Consider the following 20,802-nt stretch of genomic DNA (forward strand, 5'->3'; position numbering starts at 1 on the left):
ACGCGCAAACATGACACATCATCCGGATGACTAACTGCACAGTTGAATGTAACCTCTCAATGACTTTGATCAAATAAGTTTGGTTTTGTGTGTACTGCAGCATGCAGCATGGGATACGTGTCTTGCTATGAGACAAACAGTACTGCAGAGGTAAGACATCACCAGAAGTCTCTTTCACACTACAACCGCATTTTGACCTATTCCATTCACATACAGAGTAGGCCATTGACACAAGGAGTTAATTAGACATTAAAACCATGTTTCTTATAGGAGTAAAACAAAATAGCTTTCCATATGCAGTGATAAAGCTTGTTCGTAATAGGTCACCGTGCTACAAAGTGCTAAGCACAACGTAATCTATTGCACAAACTTGCTTGCACTCCACAGCTTCGGCTAGACGTGGATATTTGGACTAACAGAAGCAAGCAAACTTCTGGATCTCAGAATGTTCCTAAGTTCGCAAAGGTCATAATGTTCCCAGAACCAGATTATGGAACATTTCAGAACAATTCTAGAGGACATTCCCATAACGTTCTGGTAACTGGTAGTTGTGTTCACTGATGTCACATTGAAATGGTATAAAGACAACATTTCCCATTTACTGTAATTATACTGAAATATCATTTTCTTGCAACCCTGACACAACAATCCTTAACCCAAATCTTCATGTCATAATGTTTGGTTGTAACTTTGAGGGTACACTAACATGGATGTAAGAAACTAAAAACCTAGCTCCCTCAGTGCATGTCATTTTGGTTAACCCTATTAGTGGAACAGTCTGGAGAATCTAGTTCAAACGTATCATTGCAGACCTTGAGGAATACTAGCATAACATACATTACTTAAGACCATTACACGTCAAAAAAAAACAACTGCTGTTTCATGTATGTAATTTAGACTAATTCTTTGGATTGTGTGAAAGTGATACTTATAAAGTATTCCAAAACCAAATGACTGATGGGTAGCCTTAATTTGATATTGACTGTCTCTCTTATGTCTCAAAAACATTAGGCAACTTTCAATGCTTTCACATCCTTTAGCTGGTGTCAAATGCACCATACCCATTCCAAACAAGCATTCCTTTGTGATAGCCCAGATACCCAGTCAGCAATGTACCCAATTCAGTTGTCTGTGCATGGGGACTGTTTGCATTAGGCTGCTACACTAGGAAGTGTTTTCAAAACACTGCAACACATCGGCAGAGGTGTATTCTCTATGTTTGAAATGTGTAGGTTGAGCAAAAGAGAGAGCATGATCCAAAACAAACAGCAATGGATCAGCTTGATATCAAAATATCTTAACAACTCCCTCACATTAAGCTCAATCCACACCTTTCTGAATTCATGGATTGTCCTGAAATTTTTAGCACAATTGGCATTGCTTCCACATGAGTCTTCTTCACTCATTCTAAAAGCCTGTGAACTGCATTTCTGTGTTGTTTATATGCTATTCACACTGTAGGCTGCAGTGTCTGGTTACTTTTGATTATAGATAACGTCACCAGGAGCAGAGTTTTAAATGCCCTGTCACACATTGAAATCAAGTTGATAACTGACTCTCACAAAAGTTGCAGCGTGTGACTGCCACCTGGCATTGATACCCTTTTATGCATTATAGACTACAAAACTTCCAACAGATGCGTTATGAGAAAGCGGTTTGCGTAAACGTTGGACAACATATCATGCACGGAATGATGGCAACTTGCTAAATTGAAAAATCCATTAGTGTAAATATAATTAAATTGTTCAACCATTAATATCACCGTAGTCATTTTTCATTGTGGTCTAAATAATTATAAATCAATGCAGAATTACACTATATGGTAAAGTGATGGGCATGCTAAATACTCCGTGTCAGTTTGTCCGAGAAATTTGACTTGACGTGCCAGAGAGGTCGATAAAAAAGAACTATGCAAAACAATGTGAACTGAACAGAACATCTCACCTTATTGTAGTTGTAGTAGCCCAAACAGTGGGCAAAATCCAGGTTTGGTGGGTCTCCGGGAATAGGGTTTCCCCCGGCAGACGGATAAAACCGTACATCCATGATGTTTCAATGAACCGCGCAGCTGTACTGTGAATAGAGCTCAATTTGTTTCTACCTTTTTACAATCCACGCGCAAAGGGAGAAAGGCGGCGAGACAGCGAGCTTTGTCGGGACGCAAGTGGGCAGCTAGAAGGGATAAGGGGGTAGGGGGTAAAGTACGAAGTTTTGATATTCCTCTTCTACTCGTTGAAGAAGCTGTTCATAGCTTAGAAACCCTAATAAAGATTGGGCTGTGTCCAAGGTTCTCCCCGAGTCTTATTATAACTGCGCCAAGCCGCGATGTTTGCCCATGCATTTAGAAGCAGCTGCTGTACACAAAGAAGCCACGCGACCGGCTGAGAGAGAGACTCCACAGTCTTCCTTCCCCGTTCAGCTGGCGAAACAAAAAATTGAAAATGATTATAACGTAGTAATAATCGTATTAAGTCCAACGCTCAGGAAACAAGGACTGTCCGTGTTGAAAAAAACAAAGACACGTTCTTGTCCTCTCTTGGTTCTTTCAAAAGTTATGTTTTTTCCACAAGTTTGCACAGTAGTTGGCGAAGTTTTATTATTAGGCAATGGGTAGGCTACAATAAGCATTCTCTGGTACCTGCTACTTTTCCACACGCCAACTGAGTGGCTTTCCAGACTAAAACGGAAACACTGTCTCACTCAATCAATGGTGTAGAATTAGTAGATTTGCTACAACACAGAATACCTATCTCAGCCTTTGGCTCTGTTCGGTTGTAATGATGAACAAGGCAAATGTGCGAACAACACGGGCCACTCCCCGAACACAGCACGCCACTCCCCATTTAGCCAGCATCTGCTTCAATGAAAACACTGGATAGTTACATTTTCAACTGCATTAAATCCCATGGGATACTCTGATTGACATATTCTATCAAGTGTAGCCTATTCTAATCAACAGTAGGCCTATAGAAATTGTATTTAATGCAACAATTTGAATAGCAAATGAGTGGGACCATCTTTTTTGGTTGGTAATTAACTGTAAGGATAAAGTTGATCATTATAAAAAAAATAATCCACTCTATTTGCTCGAAATGTGTGTGTTATTGTCAGTTAATAACTTCATTGTTATTAAAGTCAATCAGATACTGTGGGGCGAGGTCACGTGTTTTTGAATCTAAACCATGCACACTGCAATGCAGAAGTGGAGAGATATCTGAACAATAACTGGGCCCAATCTTTTTCTAATTAGCCTTTGGGTCATGAAAGCTACAGTATTTTGCAAACTCGCCTGAGCATCGAGAAAGCTTGTCATCCCTTTCTATTGTGATACAGCAACAGCAGATGTAATATCACACAAAGTGGATCTACAATATACAAGGTCCATTAAACCAGAAGAATATCTGTCTATGTGTCCAATATTAATGTCCTCTAGTACAGTATGAGGATAACCTTGAGTGCCTATTCATGTCCAGTCAAAGCAGTCAAACAAATATAGCACCATGTAGATACTGTACATGACCTGTTAGCTGACTTCCACCACCTGCCTTCACATCTACCCTCCAGGACAGCCGCCCTGCAGCATGCTTTGACCAGTGTGGAAATGAAAATGAATGGCATCGCTCATTAGCAACTACAAAGAGAACCCTGACAAAGGCTTTTCCATTACTTTCCTGTCTCTCTCTCACACACACACACACACACACACACACACACACACACACACACATACACAAACACACACACATACACAAACACTCACACTCATTCACTCGCACGTGCACACAGGCAGGCGCACGTGCACGCACGCACGCACACACACAAACACCAAGCTAGGAGGCCATGCCAGCTCATCTTGTAACAAAACCTGTCTGTGTGCCCTGCTTGTCACTTTCTCATGCATTGCTGCAGATAAAATCACCCGCCTTCAAGGCTGAAACTAGCCTCATCAGTGATCCTCTCTTGAACTATTGGCCACAGGAAGTTAAACAAGTGGAAGATGGAGGAGTCCCGGTGATAGTATGAGTTAGTATGATAACATGACTATTATAACAGTATTACTGAGCTTTGAACCTTTCTGTGAATATTATGATATTGCAAAGATCTACAGTAGCACACATTGCGCATGATCTTCCTACCTAGATCAGTGTACAATACGCACGTGTTCAGAATCTCCTCCTTTATGCCGTGACTACTCCTGTAGCCAATAAGAAATGTCTTGATGAGAATTGTCTTGATTCCGAAGTGTGACTAACATCCTATATGATAACAGACATTCCACTGTCAGTATCTCTGTTATTACAGGAGACGTACTTTAGGCTAATTTCAAATTGTCTGCCATGTGGCCCTGAGTGGCTTACATTCCTTTTTGTTAAGTTAATAGAGAACTTGCTTTGTTTAACATCTCAGACCTCAGGTTCCTTGCTGTTCGAGTGGTTTTATGCACAGCAAGTTACAGCATGATTGAGAGATGTGTTCAAAATTCAGCATAATCGAGAGATGTGTTTTGCCTGTGTTATTTGAAGACAGCATCAAAGAGCATGGTAAACTACCATACATCATAGTATACCATGCAGGGAGATAATCCTCATTTGGAGCACACTCCAATGTTTACTGGAGAAAGAACTTGCAGGATGAGACGTTTTCTTTGAAATTCCATATTCCAGCAACTTAGCCAAGAAAAATACTTTGCGATACTGGAAACACTGACCCACGATTGTTGTGTTTTACTCATGTTCCTGTACGATAACACTGCATACATCCAGCACACGCATAACAAAGCTCTACACATGCACACATACGCCCACATGTACACACTCAATCACACGTCTTCTACTATCTCATACACAAACAGACAGCAAATAAAAACCCCGCATAGTCACCCCACATCATATATCAGATAAGAAAGCAACACTCATTTCTAATTCACTAGCTTGGTTATTGGATATGTTTGGTATGAACACAACACACCGCTGCTCTCCGGGTCTTTGGGTTGGGTGTTATTATTTATTTCCCTGTTTAATGTTGTTTGCCCGTGCAGCTGGGGAGCTGAATTAATTTCCTTTTTGTTGGTTGGATGTCAGTATCCCAGCCAGATGAATTATGCCTTGCTACCATGTGTCATTTCCTCTCAGCCTGGCAACATTGGAACCATTTGGTAACCTGAAAACAAATTATCTTCCGCTGGCTCTCGTTCAAATTCAATTAAATCAGCGCAGAGTAATTATGTGGAGGTACAAAAGAGTAATAAATGCAAAATAATTAATTAACCTAATAATCTTTATTTATGCTCGCCTCATATGAAGTATGTGATGCCTCCATTGTGCTGAAGCTTCACAAATAACTGCTGTCGGATATATTTGTAACTGAATCTGAATTTGTCTCCCATCCTGTGTTAGTGACACCTAATGCTCATTATTCTTATCTCAATCTTGTCATATTAAAACATATTTAGATGCATGCTCAGGTACTTGTCATGTTCAGAGCTATGATGATTATCATCTCAGTCATCCATGGAGAGTCTACATGATAGAGCTGCATCAGCAGATGGGTATTAGCTGTTCCATTTACTGGCGTGAACTGGAGAACCTGTGTGAATTACTGACGTACATTGTTGGACATAATGAGACTTATGCATCCTAAAACCGGATCCAAATGTGATGTGCAGAATACACACAACTACACAGGCCTATGCTTAAACCAAAATAGATTATTATTAGATTATGAAAACATACTGTATAGCATTGTCAAATGAGTTGGCAGTCGCAGTACCTCTCAAGGATTATGCTGATGATTAATTTAATGTGACTTGACTTCACTTAAATGAGTGTATTTAAGTGTCTTACATGTTTCACGGTGCCCATATGGTCTTATAAGACGCTGTCAACATACACTGTATATTTAGTGAGCATTATTCTGTTGAAAAAGAAAGAAAGAATAGCCTACAACCATATACTGTATACCATGCCAGCCACATACACATACACATACGTGTATATATATATATATACACACACATATATATATATATACACACACATTCATAATTAATTGTATCTAAGCAAATTAGGATCATAATAAGCCCATGTCATACTACATCACGACAAATCAGATAGGTACAATACAAAAAAACCTCCTTTCGCATTACAATGTTCAGTGTGGAGTGGACAATCACAAAGTCATCATCTACTGTCCAATATAATCCTGTGCAAAAGTATTGCCTTTGTACCTCTAGATCAGTGGAGGCTGGTAATGCACAGAATGGAATGAGGAATGGTATCAAACGAAACACTTGTGCTTGATACAATTCCTAATTCCATTCCGTGAATTACAATGAGCCCGTCCTTCGATTTCTCCCACCAGCAGCCTCCCCTGCTCTAGATTTACAACCTGAGACCTCTCTGGACAACCTCACTCTGACTTGGGGGAAGAGCTGGCACTTCCTGGCCTTTGTGTTTCTGTTCATCCATATGTCAGTAGTTAATTAACTTTCTATTTGACCAAAGGATGTTTTTGTGCATGTGCAACACGGTGTGGGCACTATTAGTTTTGCTTTGTATATTTACTTAGAATTAAGCAAAGAGATTAATGTACTTGTTGTGTAACATAGACCAGATATGATTCACCAGGAGGAGACTCATGCCAGGACAAATTAACTTTAGAAGGAGAGCATTCAGTTCTCATCTCAGGTCGCGAGGGTTTGCCATGAGCAAGGGGCAAGGCGGAACCATGTGTTTGCAGTTAGCAGTGCTCCTCTGAAATTGCAGTAGGTGGCTGTCCAGTGTTAGTGATCACTCACTCAATTCACACACACATACGCACGCACGCACGCACAGACACAGACACAGACACAGACACACACATCCCTGACAAATGCAAGTCTGTCACCCATTCCAAGATAAAGAGTGGCCTGCAGCAAACCACGGAGGGGTAAACATGAGGGGATAATGCAGCCCAAACCCCACAGAGACAGCTACCTCCCGTCGAAAGTCATTACATATCACCTAATCCGTCTCCTACCCTTTTGGATACCTCCACCAAGGAGAAAATACAATACCATTTCCCCCCCATGTGTTGATTACAGTTAAAACATCCACTTCCAGAGAAAATGATGTCTTTAGTATTTTTGAAATGTATTATCTAGGACTGTGTTGTGCTCTGTGCTATCGTCATTGCTGCATTGTGTGTGTGTGTGTGTGTGTGTGTCTGTGTGTGTGTGTGTGTGTGTGTGTGTGTGTGTGCGGACGATACACACTAACAGGCCACTGCGAAAAGGAGGGTTGTTTTATTTTTTTAATCTGATTGGTTATGATGCAGTGTGACATGAGCTCATTCGCTATCACGCGCTGGTAAATTTCCTCTGTAACGTCTCCCGAAGCTGATGATGTGTTTTAAGTGCAACCTGAGGACTTGCTCTGGTACATCCAGTATTCGACATCCCTCATGCTGCAGGAATTTCAGAGGCTCTCTCTCCACGCTGTGTTTGCATTTTATGCAGTGCCCTTGGGGGCCATTGCCTCTATTACACCACTCGGTAATGATGAGAGAGATTAAAGATTAAAGGAAAGCTCCCCTCCCCTTTCCTCGATTCTACGCTGTATTTTTACTGGGCAATGTTTGTGTGACATTTTCCTCTGCTGAATCATATCTGTGGCTCTAAATTAGCATTTCAACATTTGATAATGCCTCAAAGCGCCGTTTCCAGTGAACGTTCGGTTGGTGCCGCCACACTCCGTTATTGTCACTGACTGTCGTTTTAACGTGATCAGGGCTTGAATAGAGACTTCGTAAGTGGTGGAACCGTTCTCAAAGTGTGTTGCTTTTCTAGTATGATTGATAATATTCACTTCTCCACTGTATTCTTCTGGCCCCTGCGCTCAGTCTCCCCCTCCACCCATTCTCTCCCTTAGGATAAAGGGATAGTTTACTCAAAATACAAATTAACAGGATTTCCTACTTACCTTGGCTAATTAACCAAATGTTTTTGGGATATATAGTTCCTGTACTTGGATACTTGATATCGATATATTTTACAAACACGCTTATCCAACTCCTATCAGACTAGTGTGCCTCCCTGAACCGTATGTCTGCTTTTCATTTTGAGAGGTCACTTTATTGCTCTGTATTCCACTGTTAAAAAATCTTTGATGCCATCATAACATCAAAACTCAAAAGCAATAGTAATTGTGTAGCACAATAAAGAGACTTAAAAAATCCCTGAAAGAACACACACGATTTAAAGCATTTTGTTGTACTGTTTACTGCTGTATCCTGTGCATATGATGAATAAATTTGATTTGATTTGATTCAGAGAAAGCAAGTGTTACCTCAATGTGCCACTAGTAAGAGTGTGACTATGCCAGTTTGTTGGCAAAGACAGTTAGAGTATGATACACCATTCCCTCTTCCTGAGAGTCACACACACATTTACGAGATGTATAGCCTTTTGGCATTGATGACACCTCTCCTCTCACCAAGACAAAATATTTTGAGGCCCCAACATACTGAAAAGCAAAACGATGCTACCCCACACAAAAGCCCAGGCAAGCCAATGAGAAATCGCTACAGCACGCTGACAAATCTGCAGGATACTTCATTATATTATTCTCAATTAAAACCTGTCCTCAGCAGTATTAGTCATCTTAGCTCACGTCATTCATACTAATTAGCGGGAGCTTTCAGAGCCTCGCGCTGGAAGAGGATATTTCAATATCCCATTAAGCGATGCAGAGATATGACGGTGATTGACATTCTGTGAAACTCAGGAAGTAATTACATTATATGCTTCAGTGTTTCTTTTTATAATTTCATATTTCACAAGGCTTTCAGCGATTTATGTGTTAGTCATATAATAGTGAGATTTATTCGCAGGGGCTCAATATTAAAGCTAATATGTAACGTGGGTAAAGAAGCTGAACCTGACTCCTGTCACCTGCATTGTAGACTCAATACTGTAAGTCAAGACTCTCCATTTAAATGCTTGTCGGGTTGTAAACAGAGGGCAGGGCGGAACAGGAGGGGCATCGTAAGCTCAGGCTCAGGCTCAGGATCAGGCTCAGGCAAAAACTTTAGGGGGATGAAGAACCCCAGAATCTCAAATCGAGAGATGAGATTCTGGGTTCCGACATTACATGCGTTGTACCTCACTCTTGGTCTAATGAGGTCAGCTTCTTTGGATTTGTTCAAGGGGAGAGCTGCCCAAATGAATGTCTGTCTGTCACGGATGTGTGTTTAAACAGTTAAAGAACTGGCAAGGCCCTGAGTGAATCAACTAGGTATTCATCAGTGTGTTGTCTTCTAAAAGCTTGAAGGTCATGTAGGAAGTGTTGCCAGAGACAGTTAGTGTTATGGCTGGAAAGTTTGACTTGAGGGAAACTAAGAAAAAAAAGCTTATTGTTTGTAAATGCTACAGTATAATGAGATTTCTACTCACATCCTCTTTTGATGGATAGTTTTTGGTTTGGCATTTGCTAAATGAAATCTGCCACAATATGCCATGCCACGTTACGTTACGTTTTGCTGTCTGTTCTCCATCAGTGCTCTGAATGTGTTTCCTCTACTCACAATAACCACACAAATGAACATGTTATCATTATTATTGTCAGCATCTCTGTATATACAGGTGCATACCATAGAATTACATTGTTTCACGAAATGTAGTTGCATGCATGGCACGTAAAAGCATTCCCCCTGCAAATATTCAGCGATGGCTTCTGACAGTGTGTTTCAGCCTCCAGTCTGCATCCTGATATCTTAGTCCCCGTACAAATCAGTATTGGCCCTGTTTCTATTAAGGTTCACCAGGGTCACGTCACAGACCTCTCTCCCTCTCATCTCCATAGCACACTTGAAAGGGACTGGCACGCTACAAAAAACCCCTAATCTTAGACAGGAATGATAGAGCCAGAGTCTATATTTCAAAGTCCTTTGCTGCCCTTATATGTCCAGTAACGGCAATGATAATGCTGACAACTTCATGACATCAAAGACAGGTTATTCCGTTTGATTCTATGTGACTGCTCTCTAATGGTTGTCAGTGTGGCCGTATTCTGATGTTTATATCATGAGTTCGGTGGAATCTCATAAATATTTATGCACCACTGCAGTTGAATACACAACAAATACAGCACAGTGAGCTTCGGGGTTGTTTGCTGTTACGCCGTGAGCTGTACATACTGGCCATTTGGATAACAAACTCTGAGGAGTGCTAAAGGCAATGAGCTTTAGGCTAGCTGAAAACTAAGGGGAAAAAAAGAAACATCTTTGCCTTAAAAAAAATAAAACATCATGAAGACCTTTGTTTTTTTCCTCATTCTCCATTCAAGGGCAGTTTAATTGGTACTACTATACTGTATGGAAACAGTGAAAAAGGAATCTTTTTACTGATGCATTTAAATACTGTAGCTTCCCATGACTATTTTTATTTTCCTTGGTCCCATAACTGAAGGAATGATCTTGATTTGTTTTCCCTTTGGCTTTGAAACCCATATTATTTTATGGAAAAGAAGTCATTATGCACAAAACAATTCGGTTTCCACTTCTCTAGCCCTTATCACAATGAAATCATTGGCTTGTCTTTTACGATGGCTGACTGCTCCGATACATTAAAACTGAACCCGGGAATGGCATTGGCCTCTTGGTCATTGTCTTTTGAATTAAATGTCAACACGAGTGTAAAACAAAATGTAACCTCAAATTCTGCTGAATATAAATGTGCCATTTGCCTGATATAGAGGAGTCCTGAGGAGAAAGAGCCTCATCTCCCTGGTCATAAATTAACTGACGCCTGTCCCTGCTTGAGTGACATATCTTTGATTTGTAGCAAGTAGTTAATTTCAATCTTAATCCGCCACGCTATCATTTACCTCAACTTCCCGTCAACCATCCTGACATGATAGCATCTTGGCCTAGGAATCGAGGACACGCTCGGCAAATGGATGAGGCAGTTGTGCAGCACTAACTGCTAGCTAGCATGCTAAGGCATAGCTACTGTAGTAGCAACACTGTACATAACTGCTTTTAAAACACGGTTTAAATAGATTGGATCTGTTCTTCATAACTAACCAGTCAGAACAAATTGGTAGTGTTTTTGTATGACAACCAATTTATTTGATGCTCAATGCAGATTTCTTGTTTGGTATAATTGATTTCCACTGCGTAATTACAGCGGGACGAAAAGTGGCGTTCGGGTTGCCACGACTCCAGTGGTGTGTCATGTTAAGCTGTGTGAGAAGAGGCTCAGGAGGGCAGCCAGTTTAGACAGGGGATGTCTGGATCTGGGCCAGGATCCTGCTACTCTCTCTCTCCCAACTGTCATTTCCATTAGCAGAAGCTCTGAGACCCAGACTCACCCCTCACACTGTATCCAATGGAACTACTGGATTTATTATTTGCATTCTTCTCTGTGGTAATAGTTATATTTTCATACATCTGGCACTGAATACACTTTGTGAAGAATAGTGTCCATACTCTATCATGCATGCAGATGTGTCTCAATTGTCCGCTGTTATTCTGATGATGATTTACAGAGATAAGCATATATCTAGTCTACACCTTGGACACTATCCAACATGCGCTCTTGTCTGAATGATGGAATCTGGATTTGCGATGATAATGGCTTTTAGATCATTCTCTGTAGAGAGTATGTCTTCCATATGGTCCAAATATGGTGCTACTGCATAGCAACCCACAGTAAGTGTTTGTACTTCATATATATGCAACAAGTACAGAACTTTTTTTTTATTTTATTTATTTGTTTATTTATCTCATGTTTTTGTAGATATAGGCATCCATCTTTATATATTAAGAGGTCATATTTCTTAGTCAGGTTTGAGCACATGCATTTAAATGTTGGTTTATGTGAAAGCAGTTCACTTTACTACTTTTGACCTGTAATCCAGATTCATGTGTAGTGAGAGAAAACTCTCCTTGTTATTCAAAACAACACAAAGAAAGGACCAGATAGAAGAGAAAACAGAGAAAGGAGGACAAGAAAATAGAGGGAAAGATCTGTGCAGACACTCAATTTACTCACAAACACAGTTTGGGTTATTGAGAATGATAACAATGCAGCGCGGGTCCTTTTGTATCCCGGCAAACAGACACATGTTTCTCTGAGGCTGACATAATTGCCATTCTTCCTCCCCATTTCTATCCAGGCAACATCAATCTGTGTAGTGGAGCTGTCAGAACCGTCTCAGTCACAGAATAAAACCCGGGCTCCTACCATGAGGCTCTATGGAGTGGAGGAGCTAACCACAAGATGATGCTGAGGATGAGGAAGGAGATCATAACACCGGGAGACAGAGGAGACTCAATCCTAGTCTTTACCCATGTATCACCAGGCAGGTTTAGTGGAGAGAGAAAAAAAAAACGTGACGTTTAGCAAGCCCCATATAGGGTGACAGTAACAGATGGATTGTAGGTTTGATGTTCAATATCACTAAGAGAGAAAATGGAAAGGCATAGAGTGTGCAGTACAACAGTCTGACAGGACTATAACATGACATTGCACATCTGACATCTGTACATGGATTACGTTATTTTTTTTACCACTTTAATGTAGATATGTAATGCAGGTTAGATATTGATAACGCTCTAGATAGGATGATTTTTTCATATACAGTAATTGCAGTGAAACATTTGTATTATTTATAAGCCTAGCGTCAGCTGAATGATGAAAGAATACACAAGCAGTATGAACATAGACAAATTCCTGTTTTGAAATTCCACACAACTTTTGGATAAAAAAGATTGTTGGAGAGAGAAGGCAATATTTCACTGGGAGAAATAGTTGCAGGCAATCTGCCTTTATAGTGGAGAAGGCAGCAGTGTTTTATAATGGAAGAAATTCAATGTGACATGTCGAGAATGAATTGCTCAGTCAACCAGAAATATCCCTTGTTCTAATGGCTTGGGACATTCAATGGCGTGTTCTCTCTCTCTCTCCCTCCCCCCACCTCTCCCCCTCCCTCCCTCCCTCCCTCTCTATCTCTCCCCCCCCCCCCCCTCTCTCTCTCTCTCTCTGTTTGTGAGCATGTATCTGTAAACACAACACACAGCTGTAATGCATCACGTTATAAATGATCTATGACGATGGAAATTAAGCTGAAGTATGGCAGTTCTGCCATATAAAGTGGCCAAGTTTGTAAAACAAGCCTGGTTGAGGGCAGCTGAACCTAATTGACCTATGAAAAAATAACATTTGCTGACATCATCCATGGTAATGATCCATTGATTAATTTGTCAAAAAGACTTGGCCTGTCTGAAAGGTTAATCTGCCAATGGAATAAAATAAATGGCTGACCATATATCCAGTATAAAGATGTGATATAACAAGATATAATCAGAGATATAAGCTACTCCACCTATAGTATAATATTTTTTAGTACTTCTATTTTATTTTATTTTATTCTATTTTAAAACGTATTGTTGCACTACTCTGTGGCACTGTCACTTTTGCATTTCACTGTATACTTGTATGCACGTGACAAATAAAGAATCTTGAATCTTGAATCTTGAATCTATAGTTACACTGCAGAGTTGAGTGTGTATCAGCATGTTTGATACACACTCATTTATTGCTGTTACTATCATGATGTGATTTACATTAAATATTGATGTTGGTCAGCGATATAGAATAATGCATTTCCTCACTGCAAAGATATGGAATATATTAACCATTTTATATATATCATTATTGGCTTCTTAGCGTATGCACTCTCCATGACTGGCACTTAGGATATCTCTCCTGTTCATGGACCATGTCCTTAGCTTATTTGAAATATGATCTCTTGAGTAGTATAATCATGGCTTGGAAGATTGCATTCTATTACCCAAGAATGAAAATGATCAATTGTTGGAGCTTGGAAAGTGTCTCAGATGTCACATCTGTTATTGGACTATTTGCACACATGCTAAATTTCATTGTGTGTGTGCATGTGTTTGTGTGTATGTGTGTGTGCGTGTGCATGTTAGTGTGTGTATGCGTGTGTATGCGTTAGTGTGCGTGTGCATGTGCGTGTGCGTGTTAGTGTGTGTGTGCGTGTGTGTATGCGTTAGTGTACGTGTGCATGTGCGTGTGCGTGTTAGTGTGTGTATGCGTGTGTATGCGTTAGTGTGCGTGTGCGTGTTAGTGTGTGTATGCGTGTGTATGCGTTAGTGTACGTGTGCATGTGCGTGTGCGTGTTAGTGTGTGTATGCGTGTGTGTATGCGTTAGTGTGCGTGTGCATGTGCGTGTTAGTGTGTGTGTGCGTGTGTGTATGCGTTAGTGTGTGTGTGCGTGTGTGTATGCGTTAGTGTGCATGTGCGTGTGTGTGTGTGTGACAGTGATATTGTTGAAAGATTCTCCCCTCTCATCAGCAGGTTTGGTGGGGGGACGACACAACATAATAATCTGCCCTCAGGATGGGTTAGCACACACAGGCAGCAGCGGGCGGGTAGAGTATGCTATATGACCACTATATACACATAAACATATATAAATATATACATAAACTCACACTGTGCATCTCTCAATGTGGTGACAGCACTTTAGAAACAAAACATACTGAAGCGTTAAAAATACTTTCTCCAATCCATCCTGGTTATACAATACAGCTTATTTTACATCTTAACCGGCATTCGGTTTCTGTGTATCCTACACAGTAAAGGTGTTTATGCAAATAAAATACATATTTGTGTATCTGTATATCTCCACTGAATATATGGTGATGTGTTGTACAGGTCTAAGGTCTAAAGTGGAGTAGACTGAGTCATTGGCTCATTAGCTGTGGAGGGACAGGCCCCCTCCTGCAGGACCTAACACACTGTTCCCTCTTCACATGGGCCCATATCGTCCCCAGCCTCTAACTGTGCTCTAACACTGTCCCGATGCATTAGCATTAAGCTTGGCTATAATGTCCAGCGGATCTGGAGAGCGAGAGAGAGGGCTCCCCGCGCAGCTCTGTTCAGCACAATGTTTAGAATCACCACTCCCATTAGTCAAATCTCCCCAGCCGTGAAAAAAAGAAAGAAAGAAAAGAGAGAGAGAGAGAGAGAGAGAGAGAGACAGAGAGAGAGAGAGAGAGAGAGAGAGAGAAAAATCACAACAGAATATGCATGCATAAAATCGACACATTTGTTCCCATGGCAACCATTCAGCATGTCATTCACATGTCAAGCTGCATCAGCAGCGATGGACTCCATTGTCTGAGGGGGCCTGACGTGCCCCACTGTTGCAAGCATGGTTTCCTTGAAACAGAATTGTCTGTTCCCCCCCGCAACCCCCCACCCCCCCACCCCCACCCCCTTGACCGACATCCAGGTCATTCACCACACTGTTATTTTGCTTTAATTCACGTCGGGCTCGTTTTCACTGCTAATCACACGACAAATGACCACCATGGAAAAATAGGGTGAGAGTGCAGAGGCATGGCGGTTGTGCCGTCTTTTAAACAGAAGGAGGGATTAGAGAGAGAAATTCCAAAAGGCAGTTCTTTCAGATCAACACCTCAAAGATTTATTTTTGCTTCATTGGATAGATTTGGTGGGCGGTGAAGGCAGGAGTGGTGCCTCTCAATGCTCAGAACTGGCTGTCAAGACCAGTTTAACAATCACAATGGAAGAAAAGGGCATTTGACTTCTGTAATGTTCTCTAACATGGTCCGGTGTTACTTGTGATTGGCAATGCCCAAGTATTTCCCCCATGAATAGGTGTCAATGTTGTGATGATACTTCAAGCTTGTGGCAGGAACTGTTGAAGACGATTGATGAGAAGCGAATGTAGGGAATTGCTCAGGCTCACTGTCGCCTCCGATCTAATGCTTAATGTCCTATTAACCTCCATTATTCATTTATGATTCTTGAGAGATAGATAAAACCTCGTGTCGAGGGAACCCAATGTCACGTTCTCAGAAATAAAGAGAGGATTTTACCAGGAGCAAGCGTCAAATTCGTGTTGAACAGTCAAGCTTCAAGCATCTTAGTTCAATCACATTGCTCAATAGCTAGACTGATATGTAAACTTAATCCTGCGGATAAATAAACAACTGCGGCATTGTTGTGCTGAATAAAGCTATTGTATCGTATCGTATTGAACATGCTCTGCTGATTGGTTTAGTAAGTTTGTAAAGGCTTTGTAATTTGGAAGTTAGACCTGTGTTCAAATAGTATTTTAAATCATTTAATTCATTTTCAAATGTCATAGAAGGAAGTCTTCGCACACTCGGGATCATTGCACAAATTTCAATATAATGGGCTAAGCTTTCGGTTGCAAGAACTTCATCAGACCATTCATTTTCAAATACTCAGCTGTGCTCGACTGTGTTTGCATGGAACCAATGGAATAGTCCCAAAAGTGCAAACCCTGCCCATCTGGCAGTCCAGGCAGGCTCAAGCATACACTCAAAGTATTTGAAGGGATTTCAAATGCTATTTGACCCAGGTCTGGTCTGATGTGTACAGTACAATTACTATTGTACCACTACTTCAATCTTTGTGCTCAAGCTCTTCATTCATCTACATCCATTTTCATTTCAACGAACCCTATATTGAACAATACGTTTTGTTGGAGATAAGGCTTTCATGTTGATCGTAGATATCTGAGCAAATCATAGTGACTGACAGTGCTCATAGTGCTACACAACATCACAGAGCTGTGCAAATGCTTGTCGCCATCGCAACGTTTTTCATTAAAACCTGTCCTAAAAGGCTATTTCTCCACAATGGCCTATGGCGAACAGACAGCTCCAGTGCTTGTGTGAAATACAGATTGTTCTCCTGAGAAAAAGCTGAAGCTGGAATAGACAGAGGATAATACTCAAACGCCCATCTCTCAAAGCAGCCCTTCAGTTGGACGAGGTACGATACTGTTCTACCCAATCATCTGCCAGTGTCCAATCAATATACATCAGTGGGGATAATATATGATATTGAACAGTGTATAAATCTGTGTTGTTGTCAATTCGCACTATTTCCATTTGATCTACTCCCCGACAGCTTTTTAATTAAATGGACATGCACATAATCTACCATAGTGATTTTCACTGAGTGAAATAACAGAGTATTCTATTTGAAGATGCTAGATAACCATAGTTGTTTGTACCAAAATACTCTGCTACAGATCTATGCTTTAGATTGCTGATTGCTACTATTACGCTATTACATTTGTTTTTGTAGACTGTTAATCCCATAGATGTAGTACAACTACTACTACTAATAATAATAATAACAATCTATCTCTATGGTTACTCCCATATTATTCTTCTCTTTATGACATAGAAATCTAAAGGCTATTACAGCCCATCCAGAATCCTCTTAGCTCCACATCAGTGGAGGCTGGTGGAGGTAGAAATCTGAGGATGGGCTCATTGTAATGTATGGAACGGAATGAGGAATGGTATCAAACACACATGTTTGATACTGCACCAGTATCATACCATTCTATGCATTACAATGAGCCCATCCTCTGATTTCTGCCTCTACCGGCCTCCACTGCTCCACATACCAATACAGTTTTAGTGGACACAAGAACAACCGTACATTCACAACATGTTCTCTCTGACATCACAGAGAATTGCACAGCAGTAATTTATAGTGTCTTTCAAATGAGAATTCTGATGGATCATATCAAAATAGAGAGAGTGAGAGAGAGAGAGTGAGAGAGAGAGAGAGAGAGAGAGAGAGAGAGAGAGAGAGAGAGAGAGTTTCTGGCTCACAGCTATTCAAACAACAACGCTGAAATGATTAACTGAGCACAGGAGCTGGAGAGCTGAATAAATGAGAACTTTATTTTGGTATATTAAAAATGAAACAGAGCGACACAGTTATATAATAATATACAAGCACGTATCCATGGAAATGGAAGGTAATTGATTCAGTGTTGTTTTTTTTCCAAGCCCAACTGAATGCATGGGGGAGAAAAATTCAATCAAAAATTCTCTTTTATATTCAACATCTGTTATACAACATGTACCAATGAATACTCTGCATCCTATTGTTGTTGAACAAGCCCAGTGAACGATGTTCCACCCTCAGTACAGTTGCAGTACAACTTTACAACTATTTACAATCCCCTCACATATACAGTCATGATGATTTACCGTGTATTATCCTATCAAATTAGTACAAATTCAAATACAGATACTTTCCTACAAGACAAATTATTCGTCCATATCCCCATAACCTTAAAGTTGTTGTTGCATTTAGAATTCTGAGAAGTTCTGTGTCATCCTGAGATCCTGACATTAGGGGTCCCCTGGATTAACTTCAACAACATTCAAACTCACCGTTTACTTTTTTTGCATTGATATGGTAAAATATGATAGAAAGAAGAAAGGCACTGTGAGGACAATCACATGTAAAGACGGAGGGATAAGTCTGAACACACCAAAGACCTTGACCCTGATATTAAGACGAGAGTGTGAGAAACCAGGGGTTAAACAGTGTCCAGGACAGGTTTAGCCAGGCTCCTTAACAATTCCTCCAGTGGTAAAGTTGGTGGTGTGGGAGTGCTGGTTAAAAAGACGTGAGACGGCCCCTTCCACCTCTGCTCACAGCCAGTGTTCTGGCTAATGAGGCATTAATCGGAGGTGTGGGATGTTGTTCTTTAGAAAAGCACAGGGTCAGCAAAGCACAATGAAGACGACAACAAAGACTCGGCTAGCTGTGGCGTGGCGTAAATGACCGTTCTTTTCTCTCTCAACCCGCACGGTCAGCATGCACTTCAAAAGGCACGGTGACAGAATATTCACCAGATTTCAATGGAAAACATATGAAAGGGGTCTTTGAAAAGCTTTTGTTGTGCGATTTTTTCTTCCTTTTCATTATTGTAATCCGGCCGTCAAACCCCTGTGAGTTCTGGAACTAGCATTCTGAGCATGCTGCTGCTGCTAGCGAGCGATGGTCACCCATGGTAGTTATGTGACACCGACAGGGTGACATGCTGTTTTTTGGTGCAAGAGACAATAATTAGACTATAGGTAAACATGTTATCCCATTGTGGTTGGTTGGTAGGTGGTAGTGTACAGTACATTGTCCCTATTAGTTTCAAACATTCGTTTTTTATTTGCGTAACAAAACCCTATGTTCAATGCCCTGTCTGCACCAAACCATGAATCCCATTTCACTGACTCAAAGGGGTACTTTACTCAAAAAAATGTTTTTGTAAAGTAATCCTTTAATTTCACACAAGATATAGCTGTAGATAGGCTTTAATAATGTATCCAACCTGGAAGAGAGTTTTCTGAGATCAATCCACAATTCAGCATGGATGAAGGAGAGACCAGGTGTCTGGAGCTGCTTTTCTCTGTCCATGGGATGGCTCAAAAATCACCCAGCCAAACGGCCCCTCCATTCAGATGTATTTCAGGTGTCCAACCCCCCCCCACAATCACACAGAGCTCTGTGGACGAGGTTGATTGGCTTTGTGTAGGTCTGTTATTCAAATGGAAGCTGCTTTTGATACTTCTGCAATTATATCAGCATTTGGCTGACCTCTTCAGCTACATTCAAGGCTATCAAAATCAACAATTTGTTTCTATTGTCCCAGTACAGAAAAAAGGGGAACGAATGATAGTGCATAACAATGCTTACACACTGCAATCTAAGCTAATCAAACACTAAAGTCTGTCTGAGTGTTTAATATAGATGGTAGGTTTAGACCCAAACGTTTAGAAGAGGTAGTCTGTGCCAAATGATATTTAACCATCGCAAGTTATTCGATTTAGCATTTTATCAATATGGCATAATTGTTCCAAGCAGCAACAGCATTTGCATATGGATGCTTCTACAAGATGTCGAAGCAGCTTACACTCAAAAGGGATATTGTTATGTATCATTATTGCCTTTATTATTTTGTATTTACTGAACCCTCCAGTAACTTGTCCAATAGCCTGTGAGATACAGGTTTGTCCACCTCATGCCAAAGGGTGATGATATTTATCCCTTATTCATGCCCTCACAGATGGCCCTATAGACAGAGCCATCTGGGTGCTAAACATCCACACCAGAATGACTGTGTCCCTGTGTTCACCCTTTCCTCAGATTTAGGGGGCTAACTTTTGGTTTCCCAAGCCCCTGCTTATGTACTGTGACCACAGCAGCCCTAATGTCCCCTACACCTCCTGTCCCTGGCCCTGCAGTCTCCTAGCCTAGTGCTGGGGGCTATGACACACAGCCACTCACTAATACAACCTTGCGGATATTAGACTAGATGGAAAATTACCCCTGCGCTTCATCATAGTTTCCTAACTCTGCATAGCGTGCATGTCCACTGAATACAAATGGGGAAACAAGTGTGGCTAATGAGATTTCATTTGTCGGGATGACATTGACACGCATTTGTTTTCATAAAAAAAAAAAAACTTCTTTTGATGGTGTACCCTCCATGCTCGGCGATAGGTTAAGTAGAAATCAAGTGAAGACTTTTTCGGCTAATTAGCGCCCCAGCTGTCAGTGACATTGACAGGTTCGGAGCCGCGCTCCAATATCAGGCAGGCACAGATGGAATTGCCTGCTTGAGAAGATCTGGATGCCCTCAACAAAAGTTCCAAGTGATGTGAAAATATGGTGTAAATTAGGAACGTAATGAGAATCAAAGAATCAACCTGAGTCTACCTATCTACTGCATCTGTCTATCTATCTATCTATCTATCTATCTATCTATCTATCTATCTATCTATCTACAGTATCTATCTATCTATCTATCTATCTATCTACAGTATCTATCTATCTATCTATCTATCTATCTATCTATCTATCTATCTATCTATCTATCTACAGTATCTATCTATCTATCTATCTATCTATCTATCTATCTATCTATC

General features: G+C 40.8%; 1 protein-coding gene across 1 annotated transcript in view; it reads right to left on the minus strand.

The window, feature by feature from the left end:
- The window catches only part of tox3 (TOX high mobility group box family member 3), a gene marked incomplete at its 5' end in the record, with an annotated part of 41,457 nt that extends 39,411 nt beyond the window's left edge, over nucleotides 1–2,046 (minus strand). The window contains one exon of the mRNA XM_083691203.1: nucleotides 1,945–2,046. Coding sequence (XP_083547329.1) covers nucleotides 1,945–2,046 — 102 coding nt within the window. The remainder of the gene's footprint in view (nucleotides 1–1,944) is intronic.
- Nucleotides 2,047–20,802: the final 18,756 nt, after the last annotated feature.

Source organism: Argentina silus, assembly GCF_951799395.1.
Source record: "Argentina silus genome assembly, chromosome: 19".
In the NCBI taxonomy this organism is placed as follows: domain Eukaryota; kingdom Metazoa; phylum Chordata; class Actinopteri; order Argentiniformes; family Argentinidae; genus Argentina; species Argentina silus.